Here is a 20500-nt window from a genome sequence, read left to right as displayed (position 1 = left end):
GAGTTGAAGTGTGGGGGTTTGTGAGGAGACAGTGGCTCTTTCCACAGAGTAGGAGAAGCGAGGTTGGTGTGGGGGTTTGTGAGGAGGGAGGAGGAGGAGGAGGAGTTTTTAGGGGGTGACAACAGTGTTGAGGGGGGTTTAACTCCAACAAGGGGACGTGAAGAGGCTAGTGATGTTACACTAACTGGGTTATTTTAGTTTAGAAACAGAAGTGGAGATGAAAAGAGCAAAGAAACTCAGAATTAAGGCCTATGGAAAGGAACTATGATGTGTGTTTAAGCAACACTTAAAACGAAAAGTATGCAATCATAAAGAGGGACATAAACCTATATGGTGTTATACTAAATTACACACGCAAAAAGTGAAACAAGTCATTACATGAAACAAAGTTCAGATCTTGCACAGCCTGGCCAATAACTATAAAGAGGTTGTGCTTGTTGGACTGTCAATTTCGTAAGTGAATAATGATGGTATGATGTCAGAAAGGTGTAGGTATAGTATGAGGTTCACTGAAGAATACTGAAACCCTCGTAAAGATCTGATTGTGTCACTCAGTATTCTGCCATCCATTCCCACTAATAGCAAAGATTGTGAACCCCAAAATCAGGCCTACGATCCGGATGCATTTTGGACGAGAAGGCACAAAGCTTTTGGAAAACAACGCAGAAAAGAAAAGCCTGATGTAGACAACCAAGGAAGAGATGAAGATCAAGGGGAGGGAAAGACAGGATCTGAAAGCTAGAAAAGAAAAAAAAAAACTGGGGTCTTTCTGGACCGAATGTCGGAGGCTCTCCAGCCCATCTGCTGCAATCACAATCAGTCTCAGCTGAACGGCTGTGACAAACTGCAGCCCGGAGCCCACTGCCTCCACCAGGCAGGAGAGGAGAAGAGGGGGGGATGAAGAGGCAGAATACCCTCTATTGTCTTCTCCCCAATAGGACCAGTGCAGGAGGGGGTTAAAGGGGGAATTAAAAGGGTCCCGGTGACAGGAGCGCACAGTTAAAGAGGGGAAAGAAAGGAACAGGGCTGACTTAGAGCCGGGGACCATCGCTGCCACTTTGCCCCACATTCACGGTCACTAATGTCCTAAATGAACAATGACACTAGCCATGTGAGAAAATTAGTTTGTTAGGGGAAGAGGGGGGGGGGGTTCCAGTTGAGGGAAGGTGGAGATAAACACCGCTGGAGGAAAATCTGGCATCAGCCCGACAGGGATCCTAAAAAAATGACACGTCCCGTCACGTTATCAGATGTCTCGTTTATCATCATAAAACTGGAGAATCATGATGCCTGATTATTGCATGTGACCAAAATGTCATGCAGAGAGGTAATTGTGTTTATCATAAGCGCAGCTGTCAGCCAGTGGAAATCTGAATACAGGGCGAGAGGGGTGATTCGATTCTAAGAGCAGGTGGTCACCAATTAGACACTATTGTTCTGGTGGGGTAAAAAAAAGAAAAGACAAATGCACCGCTGAGTCAGCACTAACGCATACATGTGTGGCATAATCAAGAAATATTGAGGGCAGTGTTCCATTCTTAATTTGATCAAGAGCAATGAGCGATGACTCTCAAATGCAGGGCGACAAAGCAGTGGTGTTTGTCAGAAATAGTCTTTTCCCCCCCCCCCCTCTTTACTCTCATCAGGAAACAGCCAATGTTTGTTTGTTTAGCTTTGGTTCTCCCATTTTAACTGAGAGTCTTAGGGTGCGTGTGTGTGCACTGTTGCAAGAGTGTGTCTCTAAACTAATTGTGTAGTGTGAGCTATGGTTTATGTGCATGCATGTGACAGAAATAATGTGTTCTTACAGTATGTGCACATTTTACAGCCTATTCATGTGTATAGGTTTGCATACTTCGTCCATTTATACAATATATGTGGGTATGAACTTGTCGTGTACTTGTGCCTGCCTGCGTGCGTGCGTGTGTGTGTGTGTGTGTGTGTGTGCGCTGAGTGATCTGCTGAGCTCATTAAGGCGCTGCTTATTGCTCTGCCAGGGGTGTCAGTGACAGATTCCACTGTTTGGAAACCCTCGGCCGCCCACACAGCCAGCCTGGCTCCACCACTGTCACACACACACACACACAGCTAGGTTAGCATTCCTCAGGGAGGTGGGGGGGAGAGACAGGACGGTGCTGGGACAGTGACTGCAGGAAACGCCGGGTCGATATGGATTTGTAATGGGACGCAGGGTGGTCTGCTCGTGGTTGTGAGCGTGGGTTTGCTGCACGAGTGTGTGTGTGAGAGTGTGTGTGTGTGTGTGTGTGTGGAGAAAACGTGTGAGTGTAATCAACTCTGAACTAGAGTTAGAGGGACGCTGGTGGTTGTGGTCGTGTGTGTGCAGCGGTGGAAGAAGTATTTAGATCCTTTACTGAAGTGAAAGTAGCAATTCAAAAATGTCAAATTACAAGTATGGATCGTGCGACTCAATTTATATTGCAACTATGGGAGCGTGTGTGTGTGTGTGTTTCTATTCAATTAAAAGACTGAACTAGGCTTAATTTGTTTTCAGCAAACATAAGTGACATTTCTTAATAGTGGTATATTTGTCAGATGAGCCTTCAAAGTCATGGATGTATTATTAAAAACTGGAGTCTTTGGATTAAAGATGGCCTACAAAGTCCTTATTCTTTGAGTGTTCAATTATTGATGCACTCACTTGAAGGCAGCATATAAATGATGTAGCCTGTCTACATGGAGCTAAACGTCAAACTAAAAGTTGTTTTTATTGCAATGCATCATATTGTATTATGTAGCTTCACAAATGTTATCAAATGAATGTAGTGGAGTAAAAATCAAAGCATTTCCCGACACAGGTAGAGTACTATTACTTCAAAAGTTTTACTCAACTAAGAGTACTTTTATATATCCTGTCCAGCGCTCCAGCCACACTTCACCTCGGTGACATTAATCCCCCGCAGCTTGATCACAGATGGGGGGGGGGGGCTGGTCAGGCTTCGTCAATTGAGCTCATTACTCGACCAGTCTAGGTGTGTGTTCTGAGACACACACACAGAGGGAGAAGAAGGCCAACTTTGTTTCCTTCCCGTCTCTCAACCCTAAAAGACAATTAGCTTGTGTGATGTGTTTAAGCCGAGACGTGCTTCTGAGAACAGCTCTTTGTCTGATGCAAGTGAGGTAAAGTAAAGGGTGTAAAATCATTTGGAAGCACATCAGAGGTACTGTGGGCGGGTACAATCCATCCAGGAGATATTTAGCTGTCAACATGGCTAGACTATTTGAAAAAGGGGGGTGGGGTTTGGAGCGTTTTTCTGCATCAAGACAAGCAAAGGAAATGCCAGTTTGTTTACCCAACACACAGCTCAGACAGATTCAACTCACATGATGGGTCATGCTGCAAGAGCCCCTCCAGAGACTGTGTGTGTGCGCGAGTGTGTGTGTGTCACTTAGCTTCTGCGTGGAAAGATGAAAAGTGTAATACAATGATAATGCACCTCCGTCATGTTCCATTAAGTAGGGGATGGGGGCGGAACGACGGTGGTCCGAAGAGACATGAGCAGATTTCCAGAGATGGCAAAAGTACACACATCCTGTACTCAAGTAGAAGTACAGATACTCATGTTTAAAAATACTCTGGTACAAGTAAGTACTGACTAAACCTGTTTACTCAAGTAAAAGTAAAGAAGTATGGGTTTCGAAATGTACAAAAGAGTACCCATAACTACCAGCTGTTTTAAAGAGTAACCAGGATGATGGATACACGGATCGTGTTCAAATCAATAGGTACGCAATGGGTGTTTCTCAATGTCGAGGAAGGCTGCTCCAGAGCCACTATTTCAAGGATGCTACATCATCGAGTCCCGCCGAAGAACTGTTCCAGGATCCTTGGAATTCTACCGAGGCCGGCGTTCTTTGTTGCGGGAAATTTCGAGGCTGCGCATGTGTATCCGCCGCGGTCTTAAAATCCCCACAATGCTTTGCGCACAGACCAATTTCCCAAATCTTTGGCAGAAAATGTAAAGCGGGGTCTCTCATATGACGCACACCTGCTAGCCTGCTAGCCTGTTAGCCTGTTCCGACCATTCTTTGTTTTCCGAGGCTAAGAAGGATTCTTGCCTCGCTTCTGAAGGACCTGACTCGGAAGACATGTCCTACCAAGGAAGCATCCTCAACATTGAGAAACACCCAGTGACTCTAAATAATAATGATCACGCCACCAAACACAGATTAAAACTAAAGTAACAAACCTGTTTTGAAAATGTAAGAAGAAGAAAGTACAGGTGCTAAAAATGTAATAAGTAAAAAGTCATCAGAAAAATAAGTAGTGGAGTTAAGTACTGATACCAGAAAAATGTACTTAAGTACAGTAACGAAGTATTTGTACTTCCCACCAGATTTCCCTCTTCGTGGAACTCAGGAAAAGTCATCAAGACTGGAATGAGCCGGATTAACACTGCTGGAGTTGGTCTTTAATTAATCTTCAGTAAATCTTAGAAGAATTACTCGAACATTCCTGGCGTGATTACGGTAAACAAATGGGGCTATTATAGCATGAGGTATCCTCTATCTTACACCAGCGCTATGGTTAGCTGTAGTCAAATTAACACCACATTTTTCCAGTCACAGGGGGTCTTTGCTTTATCGTTTTTCCATTGGCATTAACTCGTTTCACTTTAGTGTCATAAAGCAACCGAGCTATTGGGTAGTAAAACAGTGTACCAACCAAAGGCTTGTCTTTATGACAGTAACCTAAAATATGATGTGGTAGTAGTTTAATTGGTCGAACACGCAATGTAAAATGCAAACCAATAGACGTGAAAACAATACATATCGTTCAAGTTTGCAATGCCTTAAACGGAAACCACCCAGTGGGACACACCTTCTTATAACTTAAATATTATGAATTTCATACTTCCTGTATCCGCGGAGAGAGGAGAGGATCTTTTCCAAAGAGCCCTGAGGTGGAGGTAAATAGCATGGATGCAACCACTGTGACTTCCACCAGCCAAAACCACACAGGATCTATCAACAATCCCAACACACGGGGTCTATCTCTCTTCTTATCTCAATGCAAGGATGTTTTCCCTCTCTTCTTTTGTGCACACTATTCAAAATAACTGCACTGGAACCATTCTCTCAACGCTGATCTTGATTAAAGAAAAAGGTATTGTCATTGCACAAAAGGCAGAGGAACTCAACGGAAGTTAATAGACGTGACATGTTGTGCGAACATTTGTACCAGAGTTACTGGAAATCAGATTTAAAAAAGACTATTCTGCAACAATGCAACTGCTTTTCTCACAGCACAAGGCATTCAAATTAGTGTCTGAGAACTCACTTAGAAAAACAACAGTGGTAATTAGCCATTATGTAAGATTCAGCTCTTAAAACACAGCTAATTGCTTCTAGGAATGCAGATAATACCCCCATTGAATCCGAATGCCAAGAGTACGTGTCTCAAGTCATATAAAACACTGCATATGCATGTTGTGAAACCACTAACAAAAAGTGGTGATTACAACACATATATATCTGCAGGAAAGGTTAGCTCCACCAACGGATATTTTTCAGAATAAGTGCGGTAAACAGCTGCTTCGCTTTATACTTAACCTTGAATGTTCTCGAACAGGAACATGGAGGCTAATGGTGAATGATATGTGGAGAAGGAGGCCGCATATCACTGCTTAAGCACTCTTGCCTAGTGTGCATGGGAATGCCGCTATTAAACGACCTTGAGGGAGCTTCAGTAAAAGGCTTCATTAACCCATTCCATTAACCTCTTCCCTCTCATAAGCTCCATAAAACTGATGCATGTATTTGAGCCGAGCCCAGGCTTTGCACATGAATCAGGGTAGCAGCGTGTGGCGTTTACAGGGCTCGGGAGACAAGTGTTTCCAAAAGCCAGACATAGTTAGTGAATCTTCACAGAGATAAAGCAGCGAGTGTTTGGCGGTATCATCTTAAATCACTGCTGGAATCAACAAGATGCAACAATACCAAAGCTATGCTAGATAGAAATCCATTTCTCATTGCTAGAGAAACAAAGAAAAACACCCACTGATTTTCTCCACCAGTGCCCGATGAACGGTTTGATTTATGTACACAGTTCCTTGGAGATATCTCAGAGTCAGGACTCCTGGGCCGTAAAAGTGACCTCTAATGGACGGATTAGGCTAAGTCATTCACTTCAGAGGGCACACAAACATACTTTGGGAGTGTATTAGATCTCTTTGGAGCTTAGTATGATCAAATTATTGCATTAGGCCGGTCAACTTATCCAATTAAAGTTGTAAAAAGCATTGGTTATCGCCCAAGCGAGACAGCGGATCCTTGGGGCGTTGGTTAGCGGGAGGCTATCCACCTCCTCATGCACAGAAACAGGCTTGGCCACATACTTCAGCCGAGGATTACAGCCTTTCATCTGGCTCAGACCGCCGGCAGCACACAGGCGTCTTTGAGGCCAGATATGCCTTGTAGTAACATCAGCACGGTCCACATTTTGTAAAGCTGTTTCCCAGCTTCATGCTCCTGTGGTCTTTTTCACACACATTTTTTTTCTCTCTTATCCACTCTGCGAACTGACAATTTTAGGGGAACACTAAAAGTCACTAAAAGAGCTTTTTAAAAAGGCATTTTTGAAAGTCTTAAACTTCAGTTGAGACATTGGAATTGAGTAAATTAGTTAAGGGCTTTGTTATTTTATTGGCCAAGGGCAAATGGACAACATGTTGAGCCAGTACAGAACAAACTGGTCCACAAGGGCCACTCATAAGTTCAGTTATAAGTTAGCAAAATCAATCAACGGTAGGTAAATTATGCTTGTTATTGGAAAATGCCTTAAGAAAAAAACAGCCTACATCACAGCTCTCCAGAGGGTTTCCTTTATTTTGTTACAAAAGGTGTCAGCAGCTCATCCCTTAAAACAGAAGCCTCAGATTGCTACATAATAGGCTTTATTTCAAGCGTGTTATGTAAATACATTATTGGGCTTTTTTCTAAATCAACTTAGATTTTTTTTTAAATGTTTCCAACTTTGATTGACTAAATGTATTTGAACATTTTGTTTGTGGGCCACATCTTATTATACCTTTTGAATATGCCGAGGGCCGATTCGGTTGTAGTATTTTGGAAAGCACCCCTGATTTACACAAAGTAAGTCATATTACCTATAATCCCTCACATCTTATCTCCACTCACCATCTTTGCCGACATCGCAGCGCAGTTCCTCTATGAACATGACAAATAGCTTATTGATCAGCAGATGTCGTCGCTAATGTCCTCCCTGCAGCTGCCTGCTCCACACAACCTGTCCTAAACCCCTCTGGATCTCCAGCTGAGTCTCCCCCCCTCCCCCTCCACACCTCCTGGTCTCTCGGAAACAACATTCTCCTCCCTCCTCAAAAGGTGTGGAAGGAGTCCCAGACAAACACCATCTGCTTGGGGCAAAACATGGCAGGTGAGGCCAGCATGATACTAGCCAGACTTGAACCACCAAAAACAGGGTCAGAAGAGGAGTCAGGCTTACAAATCAAGAGTGGGAATAAAGGTCGAAGCTGAGCGTGAGCGTGGAAAAAAATCTAATCTACATTGTTTTAATCCACGGGAAAGATTATACAGTCACGGTGCCTTGACACAGCAGCTTGTCAGAAAGAGGTCACTCCCACCCGTCATGCTTTTTAACTCTGCAGAACATCCATATGTCTCCCACACTTGTCTGCCACTCAGCACACGTCTTTAATAAACTCACATTTTCCATTTAGCCTACAACTGTGTGTTCAGTGCCACCACTAATGATATTGTTAACCTTTAAAAAAGACATTTGATGCCATTTAATGATTGCAAACATGTGCTGAATAACTGGAAACCCCGGGTCAGCGTCCTACTGTACGCTGCATCTAGCGCTGCCACATTTTGGATTCGTGCCATCTGATGTTGACACTGTACCGCTGAGCTTTTGTTTCAGTCTGTCAAGGACAGGGCCACATTGAATAGAGGGAGCAGGAAAAGCCCGGCCAGCATCCCACTGGGGTTTTGTGCTTCATCGAGCAATGATGCTGCAACTGAACGCGAGGGACTGTGTGTGTGTGTGTGTGTGTGTGTGTGTGTGTGTGTGTGTGTGTGTGTGTGTGTGTGTGTGTGTGTGTGTGTGTGTGTGCGTGCGTGCGTGCGTGCGTGCGTGCGTGCGTGCGTGCGTGCGTGCGTGCGTGCGTAAGGGCTTTAGGATGTCGAGGATGCAGCAGATGCTTTCGACATGCAATCAAAGATGAGCTGGATCTTTGTGTGTATATGTTATCAAAACATCCTTCCATTACTAGACGCTGGTGACCTCTAGGCTGAGGTGGGAAGTACAAATACTTTGTTACTGTACTTAAGTACATTTTTCTGGTACTTTGCTTTTGGTGGCGTGATCATTATTATTTAGTCATTGCGTGCCTGATTAGAACACGATCCGCGTATCCATCATTTCCTGGTCTTCTCTAAAGAAGAGGGACCAATGGAAACGTTGTCATGTTGCCGTTGTTCAGCATGGAAACATTCATTAGCTAACAATTACATTATTGTTCTATTAATATAAAGGGAGCTCAGTTACTCTTTAAAACAGTTGGTACTTACTTAAGTACATTTTGAAGCCCATACTTCTTTACTTTTACTTGAGTAAGTACTTCTACCAGAGTATTTTTGAACACGAGTATGTGTAGTTCTACTTGAGTAAAGGATGTGTGTACTTTTTCCATCTCTGCCTCAAGGCTTGAAATGATGTTGGTTTTTTCATGTTAAATACCTTTAAGGCTTAAACACAAGTCTTGTATATCCATTTGACACAACAAGGGTATTTGATATACTTACATCCTTACCAACTCATAAAAGTAGTTAAAAAAATTCATGATCTGTGTACTTCCCCAGTGTGAAACTAGCCTGTAATACCTTACAATGGAAGACATGAATGCAGTGGGTCGCTGGGTCATGAAGTAGGGATGCAGAGGACTAGAGGAATTTAAGGGCTTTTCTTTCTCCTACTGACGGGTTGATGGGCCCCATGTTCTGAGGGGTGGAGGGACACATCTATAGCAATCGTGAGATGCTGCTTAATAAGGATAAGGAGGCGTTTCCTGAGCTGCGGTCTATGTTTTAGCTGAACAAAAGCCTTTGTGAAGTCATTTATCACTGTCGACGCTCTGAATTCACCAACGCTGGAAAATAAATGAAACAAATCCTGCCTGGTGGTATGTTGTTTCTAGGAAAAATGTGTGCTTCAGAGACATAAGGGGTTTTCAAAAGAACTAGCTGAATATGTGGTGGTTCCATTTTAATGATGGTTTCATCTCAACTTGTGAAAGAGTCCCGTGGAAGACTGGAGGAAGCCCTGGTGGAATGGAAACTAGCATTGTCTTCATTCTTAGCTCTGCCCTAAGCACTCTCCAGCATGTGATGGCTTCTTATCTGATCCTCACTTTAAAACCATCCTCACTTTAAATCTCACTTCAAGTTTGAAGTAAGTTTACACAGACAGCTCTAGACACAAGGGCAAATACAGCTCTCATATGACAGTAAAATACTCTTGGGTCTACAAGGCAGAGGCACTAATTCATGTCATGTCAGAAAAAAAATACATCAACACCGAGTGAATGGTGGGAAAAATGGACACTCAAATTAGTTAAAGTGAGTGCAAGTTCATGGACTAAAAGTATTTTGTAGGTCGGTCTTTCCAAGTAGCCATCAGGTCACCCTGGGTGTCACCAAAGATGACTACCCTGTCTTATAAAGAGGGGTGGGGATGACAGATTGGAGGGTCATTCCTTTACACATCACTTCCTTTATTAAGGGGCTGGCCTGGCCTAGTAAATGGCATGGTCAGCGGTCATCCACCCTCCCCCCCCCCCCAAGTCACCCACCCTGAGACCCCTATACCCAAGTGTCCAACCCCCAGTCCTTCTATGCTCACTCAGGGGGAAATTACTTTGAGTCGGGGGAATACAGCTCCATTGAGGGTTTTACAAAAGAGGGTGAAGTTTAAAAAATGGTCTCTTCTTTCTGTATGGGGGTGCAAAGGCGAGGATGATAGGAGCATGCAGGGGACAAGGTCATTAGATTGGCATCTCCATAAGCTCTTCATTCTCATTGTCCGTGCAAATCTGCTCCGAAAGGACCTCCATGAGAAATACCCCCGGTAACCCACACTGGGACCAGAGTCTCCTCCTTTGTCTGCCACTTTTTTTAGTGTGTTTCCAACACAAAAAACATTTCTCAAGAACCGCGTACAAAGCTTGTCTCCAGCTCAAAACCAACAACATTGTTCAGCTGCCTGCGGTTGGGAATGGATTGCAGGCAGCTGCAGATGTCCTTTTCGGTAATAAACATCTGCCCGAAAATCTTAAGAGCCTCTTACCTTCGGACATTACGCCGCTCATCCTCAAGCTGCTTGAGAAGCTCGTCGATGCATTTGTTGGCGTCCATGTATTCCTGCCAAGAAGAGACGAGAAAAAAGCCAACAGTAAACAATGGAGCTAGTGTGCAAACGCTCAGGTTAATTGGAAACACAGGAAAACACGGTTTTCATACTAAACATTGATGCTGTGGACTGTAAATATCCACCACTGTTTCATCGATGTGTAAGGAACAGTAGTACTTTTGAAAAAAGGTGTGATTAATCAGTTTAGTCTCTCCTTCTCACTGTGTGTAACTCCAGAAGCACCTCTGGGTAACTTCTGGCTCAGAAGCGAGCCCAGCTGTGTAATGTCAGCTGGGAATAGTCCATGCTCACAAAAACGTGCGCTACTGAGTTACAGCACAGGACGAAATGAGGTAAGGCTAAGAGCAGAATGGAGAAAACAGATGTCAGGTTTTCTTGGCTACGGCCTAATGATTTGCCTCGTAGTGGTCCGACTACAGGAGGGGGGAAGTGCAACTGTAAGAAATAGGCCACCATACTTCAACCATCTGTGTTTTCAGACATTTGAGGTGCACAGAACACAGCCAGTTGTGACTGTCAGATCGGTGTGGTCTAACTTTCAGACTAATTAATTAGATGTTCGCTTGACAGCTCGTGATGCATCTCCAGGGTAAACGCTTATCTCAGGGGGGCAGATGCTCTGCATTGATTTCTAGACAGTGTGGTCATGTGAGCGAAGAGTGTAATTGAATAATGGGGATTCCCATGAAGAGGTCATCAGGGCAGGAATCTCAGTAAAGAAGGAAATGTAGTGTGTGTGAAAGATATATTTTGTTTTTCATGAGGATTCCATAAAACATTCTTTATTGAGAATTTGTTTTTCTTAGCTGCTTTTATATCCTCATTGTTCTTATGAGTCAGTGGCACAAACAAACACGATCCAATTCTTGTAAATAAAAAAACACCAGGAAATGGAAACACAAACACTGTGTCTGAGGCAACTTTCCTGAAGACCCCTGTTGTGATTGCATACAAATTAAACATTAGCATGTGCATAAATAATAATAATAATAGCAACTTTTGGAATAACAGTATCAAAACAATGCACGTGTCTGGGGAATCACATTGTGAAGGCAACCAAAAACATCAGTTATATGTATCTGCAAGCCTTTAACACAGCTGAAGAACTTTTAATAATTCGTCTTGGGACAGATTTTGACCCACCTTCGGGGCCTGACCAGACTTCAAATTCTCCTGTTCACAGCATGGGTTTTTATAAACATGTGGCCTTGAGAGTTAACTCACATTAGTCCAGATGTTTTGTAGCTGCTGTTAAATACTGTACAGTTGTTTTGTCTCTCGATAATCGTGCTTAATCTCTGAGTCCACCACTTGAACACCATAACCCTTAGCTCACCCTCTACACTCCAACACCGCCAGGATAACAAAATATTCCGTTTGCCCAAGACCATTGCCGATTTACACATCCATGACGCAGTCACGCAGAGCTACGTTGATGCGGAAGTGGGCGTGGTTAAATCTCAACTGGGTTGGAAAACGATAGAGGCCAGCAGAACATGACAAAATGCCACTCAAGGGCACTCTGGGTGACCATTAGTGAAATCGGGCCGACGCCAAAGCACGACAACAGATCGATGCCTAACAGCGTGGTGCCACATTTTCCCATTCCTATCAAACTTTCCACTGCACAAACATCAACTTTTTTCATTATCTCTTCCATCATTGCCAATGTTAATTTTGACTGTAAACTTTACATGTTTGGAAAGCAACCAATTGCAGTGTTAAATAACAGTGCCCCAAGCATGCAGCCAGAATGCCACTCACACCCAAGCTGGAAAGCCATTACCGCTGAGCTAAGTTCCCAAAGTTAAATTTACTGTTGGCTCCGAAAGGCAGTTAATCAATAGCAGAAACGACGGCCATGTTCATGTTGCTCTTTTGGAATTGAAAACATTGGATTTGATGAAGCTGGTTGCTTGTATATCCTAAAACAATTGTGCATGAATTATTAATGACAGCTTATGCTTTATTCCCACCCTGCTATCTCGCCTTGTGTGACTGTTTTCTCAAGAAAATTGTCTGGGGGTAGAACGTGCGTCTCCGAAAGACCATTAGCAACATGATCTCATAATGGCTGCCGCACAAAGGGGGACCTTGTTTGCGAAAGCCCCTATGTCAGGGGAAATATTTACAGGCCACATCAAACGTGAGGTAAAGCTGCCTAAATCTGTGTTGTCATCGCGTAGACCTCTCCTAATGACAGGGCACTGAAATAATCCTCGCTGCACATGGAGGAATGCAGAGAATGCGGCGTGCTTGTTGTCATGTGAAGTGTGGGGGGGAGGGGGGGGATTTAAGGCTAAGATTTAATGCATGACTCATGTATGTTATGCCGCGCGTTATATCTTCAGCCAGGCATTATTCCTGACGGTTTTACGGCGTTAGTGAAAGCTGAAGCGTTCCCACGAGGCCCAGGTGCTCACGTGAAGACTGAAAAATACTCTGGATTTACCGACTTGAGACTTTATTTCTCAGAACTAGTGCGCTCGAGCAAAAGCCCAACAGTTCCTGACAGAGGTTAAAATGTCTGTTAGCTCATAAAGGAGTGTGTTATCACCTCCAAAGTATAGTAAATCAGAAGGTGTTCCACAAGCAAGAAGTAGTGCCTTCACAGAATAAATCTGAAGGAGACTTTGTGGTGACAAAAGTGGTCTGCTGAATCAGTTGATGGTTTAAGAAATCTATTTTAAGGGTCTCCTATCATGCAAAATGCACTTTTTGATGTCTTCTATACATACATATGTGTCCCCGGTGTGTCAGGGAACTCACAGTGTCAGAAAACCCTCTCTTTTCCTCAAAAACATCGCTTTCAGAAACAATGTGCGACGTGTTTTGGAAGTAATACCCAGAATCAGCACTTCTCTAACAGGGCTGAAATAGAGGGATATGAGGGATGTCTAAAATGCATGATGTCTTTGGTATTTTGAGCTAAACACATCATAACATTGTTTTTAATATATTTGTATATACCTGAGACCCATAATATATACCTAAAAATAGCATGATAGGAGATCTCTAAGTCAATGCAGTTGTTTATTTGCTTTGTCCAACAGCTGCCTATATACACTTTTTGCTTCTAAAACTGTATGTAGAACACCCAAAGCCATTTAGAAGATGACCAGTATTGGACACAATATAGATTTGTGCTGCTCTGATGTGTTGTTGGCTTAGCGAGGTTTAACCTGGCAGGAGATGTGTTTGCTGATGTTCTTCCTCTATGACCGCAGCTTCTCACTGATGTTTATCTGGCCATGTTTACTCATGTGTGTGAGAGCGTTTGATACGCAGGCACTCTGTAGCTGCCGAGGGAAGAGCTTCCCCGCCTCGTGCGCGGCTTGATTCCCATATCCAGTCCCCTCCTCATGTGCCTTTATGAAAAATTGAACATACTGTATGAGCGCCGTCCCCCAGTGCTTTGGGGGGAAAAAAGAAAATACACTTCTGTTGAAAGACACTCAAACCAATGGATTACATGTAACGGGACTACGTTACAAGGAAGCAAAAAAAAAGGTAGCTGTAATCCCTTACAGTTACATCAAAAAAATACGTAATCAGATTACTGTTCAAAATCGTGGATTACTAATATAGCCCAATAGGGTTTTCAGTAAAAAACAGAGATGGCAAAAGTACACACATCCTTTACTCAAGTAGAAGTACAGATACTTGTGTTTAAAAATACTCTGGTAAAAGTAGAAGTACTAACTAAACTTCTTTACTCAAGTAAAAGTAAAGAAGTATGGGCTTCGAAATGTACTAAAGTAAAAAGTACCCATAACTACCAACTGTTTTAAAGAGTACCTGACCTCCCTTTATATTAATAGAACAATAATCGAGCCGAGTTTTCATTGGTCCCTCTTCTTTAGAGAAGACCAGGAAATGATGGATACACGGATTGTGTTCAAATCAATAGGCACGCAATGACTCTAAAGAATAATGATCACGCACCAAACACAGATTAAAACTAACAAGTCTGTTTTGAAAATGTGAGAAGTAGAAAGTACAGGTATTTGTGTTCAACATGTAAGAAGTAGAAAGTACAGGTATTTGTGTTCAAAATGTAAGAAGTAAAAGTAAAAAGTCGCCAGAAAAATAAGTAGTGGAGTAAAGTACTGATACCAGAAAAATGTACTTAAGTAAAGTAACAAAGTATTTGTACTCCACTACTTCCCACCTCTGGTAATAAAACATCAGCTGCATTATTCATCCGTATGAGGCTGGTTTTTTCACACATTCTTGAAGATTAAGAGGGACAGAAGCACATCCTAGACGAGCGTCTGGTTCTGATATCGGTTCTTTGGAGTTGACCCGGGAAAAGACGAATAAACGGTAAGCTAGATAACACTGACCTAGTTGAGGTCAAATCCTCGCTGTGATGAGTTTACTCCAGCACATTGATGTGTGTGCAGATCAGAGGCTGGCGGTCCAGATAAGACACCTTGCAGTGAGCTCAGGGGATAGGACCCTGCCGAAGACAAGGGCACGACCTCTGCCCATCTATCCAACCCGTCTCAGTTTACCACAAATACTGCGCATACTGATGACATGCCAGCGTGGCCTCTGGGACTGAAAAACCAACTGAAACCCCCGAGCTGAGGGTCTGACAGAAAGTGGAGCTCCCACGAGTCAGAGGTTATGCCAATAGAATGTAAGATTTCTTTCTGGGGGTATTTTTATGGCACACTAGAGAATGAGTTATGACAGTGACTTTTGGAGGTGTTGGAGATATATCGCATCTGATACGGCTGTTAGTGTTGGCCTCCTGCCAAACACACAACTTGGGTTTTCACACGGATACTCCCACCATCCAATAGAAAAAAGTATATATGCACATGCAGGCTTGGGGAGTAACGGATTATATGTAAAGGGAATACGCATTACATTAAAAAAAGATGTAATCAGATTACAGTCACATAAAAAAAAAATGGAGAATACTTTTAAAATAAGAATGTATATATTATAGTTAAACGTACTGCTTGATTATTTATTTGTTTAATCTTTTCAAATGTAGTTTGTTTATTAAACAAAGACACTGTGTTTAATTATTTTATTAAACTAAAATAAGCATTTGTTAAATATACTATTCTGTAGGCCTAACCTAAATATAAGGACACGTTTTTTATCCTAAATATCTTAAAAGTAAAAAATATATTATTGATATTTATTTTCTCTTGTATTTATTTGCATTGCATTTGATATTGAGGTCATCCAAAAGCAACAGAAGGTAATCAGATTACTTTTTAGATTAGGTAACTAAAAATGGAATCTAGTTACCTGTAACATTTCTTAATCAAAGTAATCTTCCCAACCGTGTGTACATGGCAAGCAAAGATGTACACACAGCAAGTGTAATCAGCATCAATAAAAACGTTTTCCTGTATTATTCAAAATGGCTGTGATGCTATCGGAGTGAGGTAATGAACTAATCACCATGACTAATGGCCTCTGGTGCAGATTCATAGAAAGTGGCCTGTGCATGTAGCAGGTCTCTGCCTCGGTTAAATTCATTAGTCTTATCAGCATGTTTTGAGGCCCTTCGCTGATGATCCTTCACTCAGAGGTCGTTACTCACATCCCAGAGACCCTGGTGTCATAGTAACAGGCCAACCATCGCTCTCATATCCTCAGAGCCCGATAGCTCCGCAGATAGCCCGGCTTTTTATCAGCGGAGAGGGCAGACACTCAGGTTAATATGGGAGATTTTTCAATTTGAAGAGAGACACAGAGATCTGTGTGACTTGGTGTCAGGGATGGATGTCCTGTGTCACAATAATTAGAATCAAAAGGGAAATTGTGTGATTAACCACAATCTTCCCCAACGCCTTAAACTAAACCCAACCCTAACTTTAAAAGTTGTAATCCTGGAGATTTCCGCCCTAGTTGATTTGCTAACACCACAGCGCCACTGATTAAAAACTGATCAGCTGACGTCGTCTTGTTGTAGCTACAGTTACTAATAACAGTGATACATACATTGACTTTCCTGCTTCCAAATAAATTCAACGTAGTTTATTCACCACAACTGTAGAGAGGAAAGGAGAATGTTTCTGTCAATCAATCCATTTCAGAGACTGAGTATACATCAAATTAAGCTCCTTCCACCTCAGTAAATGAACCGTCACCCCATGAATAATGCTGAGCTGAGTCACACACTGCTTAATTGTACCCAAAACCTCACAGACTGTAAAGCTGTGCTGCTCACACAGTAGCCTTATTGAGTGGAGGACATTGGTGTAACAAATGCCCCCAGTGAGCAGGATATTCTTCATCTGCCCCAAATGGAGGAGTGTCGGGGAATATGGATTACTGGAGATACAAAAGGGAGCTTATTCATCATCTTAGGGTGAGTTTTTATCTGATGTTCTTCCTCCAGCAGCACCTACGGCCCAGGCCCAGCCCAAACATCAACACCTCGCCACCGTCAGGAATCCAAATCCCCCGCGGATTATCTTTCCAAACATTAAGATACGTCCAAATAACCCTCCGTCTGTTCGGGCTCCTCCTCTGCGCTTTTGAGTCTGACAGAGTGGGCCATTCATGCCTGTGGGGAACAGTGGCAAAGCTGTTCACTGCGCAACTCTCACAGGGGAGGGTTGAGAAAGTAGCCGAGGAATGAAATACATCGGAGCTGACATCGCTATTCGATCACTTCCACAGTGACCTGTGTGGAGGAGCGGGGAAACCTCCGCCTGTTTGGAGTCTTTAAAGGTCCCCTATTATACTCTTTTTCATCAATATATTATAGTTCTCAGTTATATACAAAACATGTCTCTGAAGTGTTTGGCTCGAAATGCCAAACAGATCATTGCAGCATCCCATAAACCTCTCTGTTTCAGCCCTGGTTCAAAAGTGCTGATTCTGGGTCTGTTACTTTAGATGAACATAAGGAGCCACTCCCCACGCCCCTCTGAGAGAGATTTAGTTAAAAAGAACACAATGGTGCTCTAGGAGGAGATTCAGGTGAAAAGGTGGGCGGGTGTTACCTTGGTTGGTGATTGGCTAATGGTTACACAACCCAAAAAAACATTATGACATCACAAAGTGGCCAAAATCTGATCAGCTCATTTTCAGACAGGTTTTTATAGAAATGGATCTGCTTCATTTTTCTTTGTTCCAACTAACATCTTAATTAGTCAGAATTAATAGTTAGAGCTGGTTTAGATTACCCTGTGTTCTCCTCCTGAGTCCTACATGTTATTCGTATCTATTTTATCTGTATTTCAAGTATTTTATAATTTTCTTGTAATTGTTATTATCTTTTACAATGTCATCTTTGTTTGTTAATCTGTAAAGCCCACTGGATAAACGTGATTTGTGATATTGGGCTATATGAATAAACTTTGATTTGATTCCATGTTTCATTATAAAAAGGCCATAAAATGTTCCATTAACCTACACATGTACACAGATAGTTATTTTTCCACATTTGATATCATGCCTCTCCTTTGTTTCTACATTCTCCTACCCTCCTCTTTGGCCCTTAGCCTAAATCTGCAAAAACACACATGAGGGAGGAGCAGCCCTGGAATGCTGCTTTTTGGAATAAAAACAAATACACACTATGTCTGCGCTGGTAGCGATGTTTCCAGACAGGATGGAAATCGAGGAAACGGGGGAGCGTACAGGGGGAGAAGACTGCGGTGCGCCCCTGCCCAGATTTTTACAAGCCTGGGGGTAGCTGGGTTTTATTATTATCTAGGGGCCAATATTCAGTCAGGTGTACTTGGAAAGGTAGGGAGAGTGGTGATGACAGAAATGAAAAGGAAACCTGGGCCTGGCATCCCACAGGAGCAGAGGAAAATAGAGAGGCGGCTGTAGGGAGGGAAACGATCCGAGAGGCAACAAAGAGAGGGAAAGACATGCAGAATTGAAAAGAAGATAAATCCTCTCATCCAGTTTAATTTCACAGGCACTTTAATGCAGTATTTTAATCGCGTCCAACACATCAACAATATCTTAAAGGTCTCCTATAATGCAAAATGCACTTTTCGATGTCTTTTATACATAAATATGTGTCCCCGGTGTGTCAGGGAACTCACAAAGTGTCAGAAAACAAAACCCTCTCTCTTTCCCTCCGTACCCAAATCTCTAAAAACGGGGGTACGATGGAGCTGATCCAGATTTGCAGCCGATATGATGTAATATTGGAAATGTGGGCTGGCTTTACGCCCACGGCCCTGTCAGAAACGTCGCTATCCGAAACAATGCGCGACGTGTTTTGGCAATAATATGGTCTTTGTTTACATTAGCAAGCACTGCTAACACTCAGAGCTAACCTGTACTGGAGAGAGTATGTGTAAAAAAGCAGGAAATACAAAAAGGAACTCACCTTGTGGTAAACCCGCAAGAGAAGAAGCATTTGAGCTCCATACTGTTTCAGAAATAATTTTTGATGTGGTTTGGAACATGATATGGCATTTAATCACAGCAGCATTAAGCTGCATCACTGTAGAATTCAATTAAAAAAAGCAACGGACCCAGAATCAGCACTTATCTAACAGGGCTGAAATAAAGGGGTATGAGGCATGTCTAAAATGCATGATCCGTTTGGTATTTTCAGCTAAACACATCATAGATATGTTTTTTATATATTTGTATCTATCGGAGACCCATAATATATACCTCAAAATAGCATGATAGGAGATCTTTAACACTTTGTCGATGATGTCAGTGATTGAATCCAAACACCGGTGAGCCCTGAACCAAAGGGAACGGAGACAAAGAGCATGGGAGAGTGAGAGTTTGGAAAGTGACAGGGGAAGGGCTGATACTAAACAGATGTTGGTTGGTTCACAGGGGGAAATTGGGCTTCTGTTTATGCAGGCTTTGAAAGACAGGCGCCGCACCTCAGCGAGCCACACTGTAGTGGAGCACTCGGAGAGATGATTCATCAAGTACGAGTCCCTTCACAGGAAATTAGGCACATTATAGATTGAGTAAAAAAGCCCTCAAGAGGATCCATTCAGCATTATCTGCACTACCCAGTTGGCTTTTGCTGCATATCTCGCCTCTTCCCGTTACAGTTTGACGGTATGCTATGTATCATCGTCATTGCTTACTGCAGACGTTTTGTTACAGCTCACTGGTGTGTCAATTGTGGAACACATTTTGAAAAAGACAATCTTGTATCGTGACCCTGACTAATGAGTGAAAAACGAGTTCATCCGTGCGGATAAAACCCACGAACACAACAAAGACTATTCAGCAACAATCTTGTGACCTCCAAGCGTGCGGGACACTTTGTCAGATTTCTCTGGCATTTCACATGCATTAGCTTCAGGCCTCGGCTTTATCACAGCTTCTCCTCTGTTTAATCCACAGGCATATTTATTTACTCGAGCCAGGTGCCGGGCAGATGTCGAAAGCGAGCGCAGAGGCAAAGCGTTGCATTCCTGCTCGAGACAGCATTAATGTCAGAGTTTGATTTTGAGTTGCCTCGGGACGGGGAGTGGAGATAGCGCCTGCGGGCGTGCGAGGAACCATAACGGAGGAAAATGTCAATGTGACAAGAAGACGTTGTTTGTCATCCCCGAAACCCACCTGTGCCACTCATGCTTATCAGATCCACATTTCATATCTAAGCTGACAGTGACGGATAAAGATAGTGAGGTGATTTTCTTTTTTTAAATGGGGGAGGTAGAAGAATAATGATGAAAAAAGGTGGAAGAGATGGTGACTTTTGACCTCTTCTGTAGGACTCGATGAGCATTCCTGTGGTCATTAATTATTTCTTTCGGAGGGTGATCCCTGCTTTTTCATTCGGCGCATCTTCCCAGACAGAGGGGGGGGCAGTAGCCTCAGGGTTAACAAAACAGGCTTGTGGCCAAAAGGCTGCCTGTTTGAATCCGAGGGGCTAATAATGTGCAAATTATTACACTTTCCTAACAGATATGTGGCCCTGACCAACACATCAACCAGGGATGTTACCTAGTAGCGGATGTAACACACAGCACTGCAGTAGTGCGTGGGGGGGGTGTAAATCTAGGTAACCCCCACCCTGGAGGCATTGCTGTAAATAAGAATGTCCTTAGTGAACTCGCCTTGTTAAATACTACATGTTAGAAAATGCCT

The 20500-nt window shown here is 42.9% G+C and overlaps 1 protein-coding gene across 2 annotated transcripts in view; it reads right to left on the bottom strand.

Moving 5' to 3' along the window:
• LOC117539278 (nck-associated protein 5-like) overlaps nt 1–20500 on the bottom strand; it is a 150572-nt gene that overhangs the window by 89878 nt on the left and 40194 nt on the right. For both annotated transcript variants that reach the window (XM_034205316.1, XM_034205317.1), the window contains one exon: nt 10349–10422. In XM_034205316.1, the coding sequence (XP_034061207.1) occupies nt 10349–10422 (74 nt within the window). The remainder of the gene's footprint in view (nt 1–10348; nt 10423–20500) is intronic.

The sequence above is a fragment of the Gymnodraco acuticeps genome, unplaced genomic scaffold, assembly GCF_902827175.1.
Source record: "Gymnodraco acuticeps unplaced genomic scaffold, fGymAcu1.1, whole genome shotgun sequence".
Lineage (NCBI taxonomy): Eukaryota > Metazoa > Chordata > Actinopteri > Perciformes > Bathydraconidae > Gymnodraco > Gymnodraco acuticeps.
The sequence above is the reverse complement of the archived record's forward strand: the minus strand, read 5'-3'. Positions and strand labels throughout refer to the sequence as shown.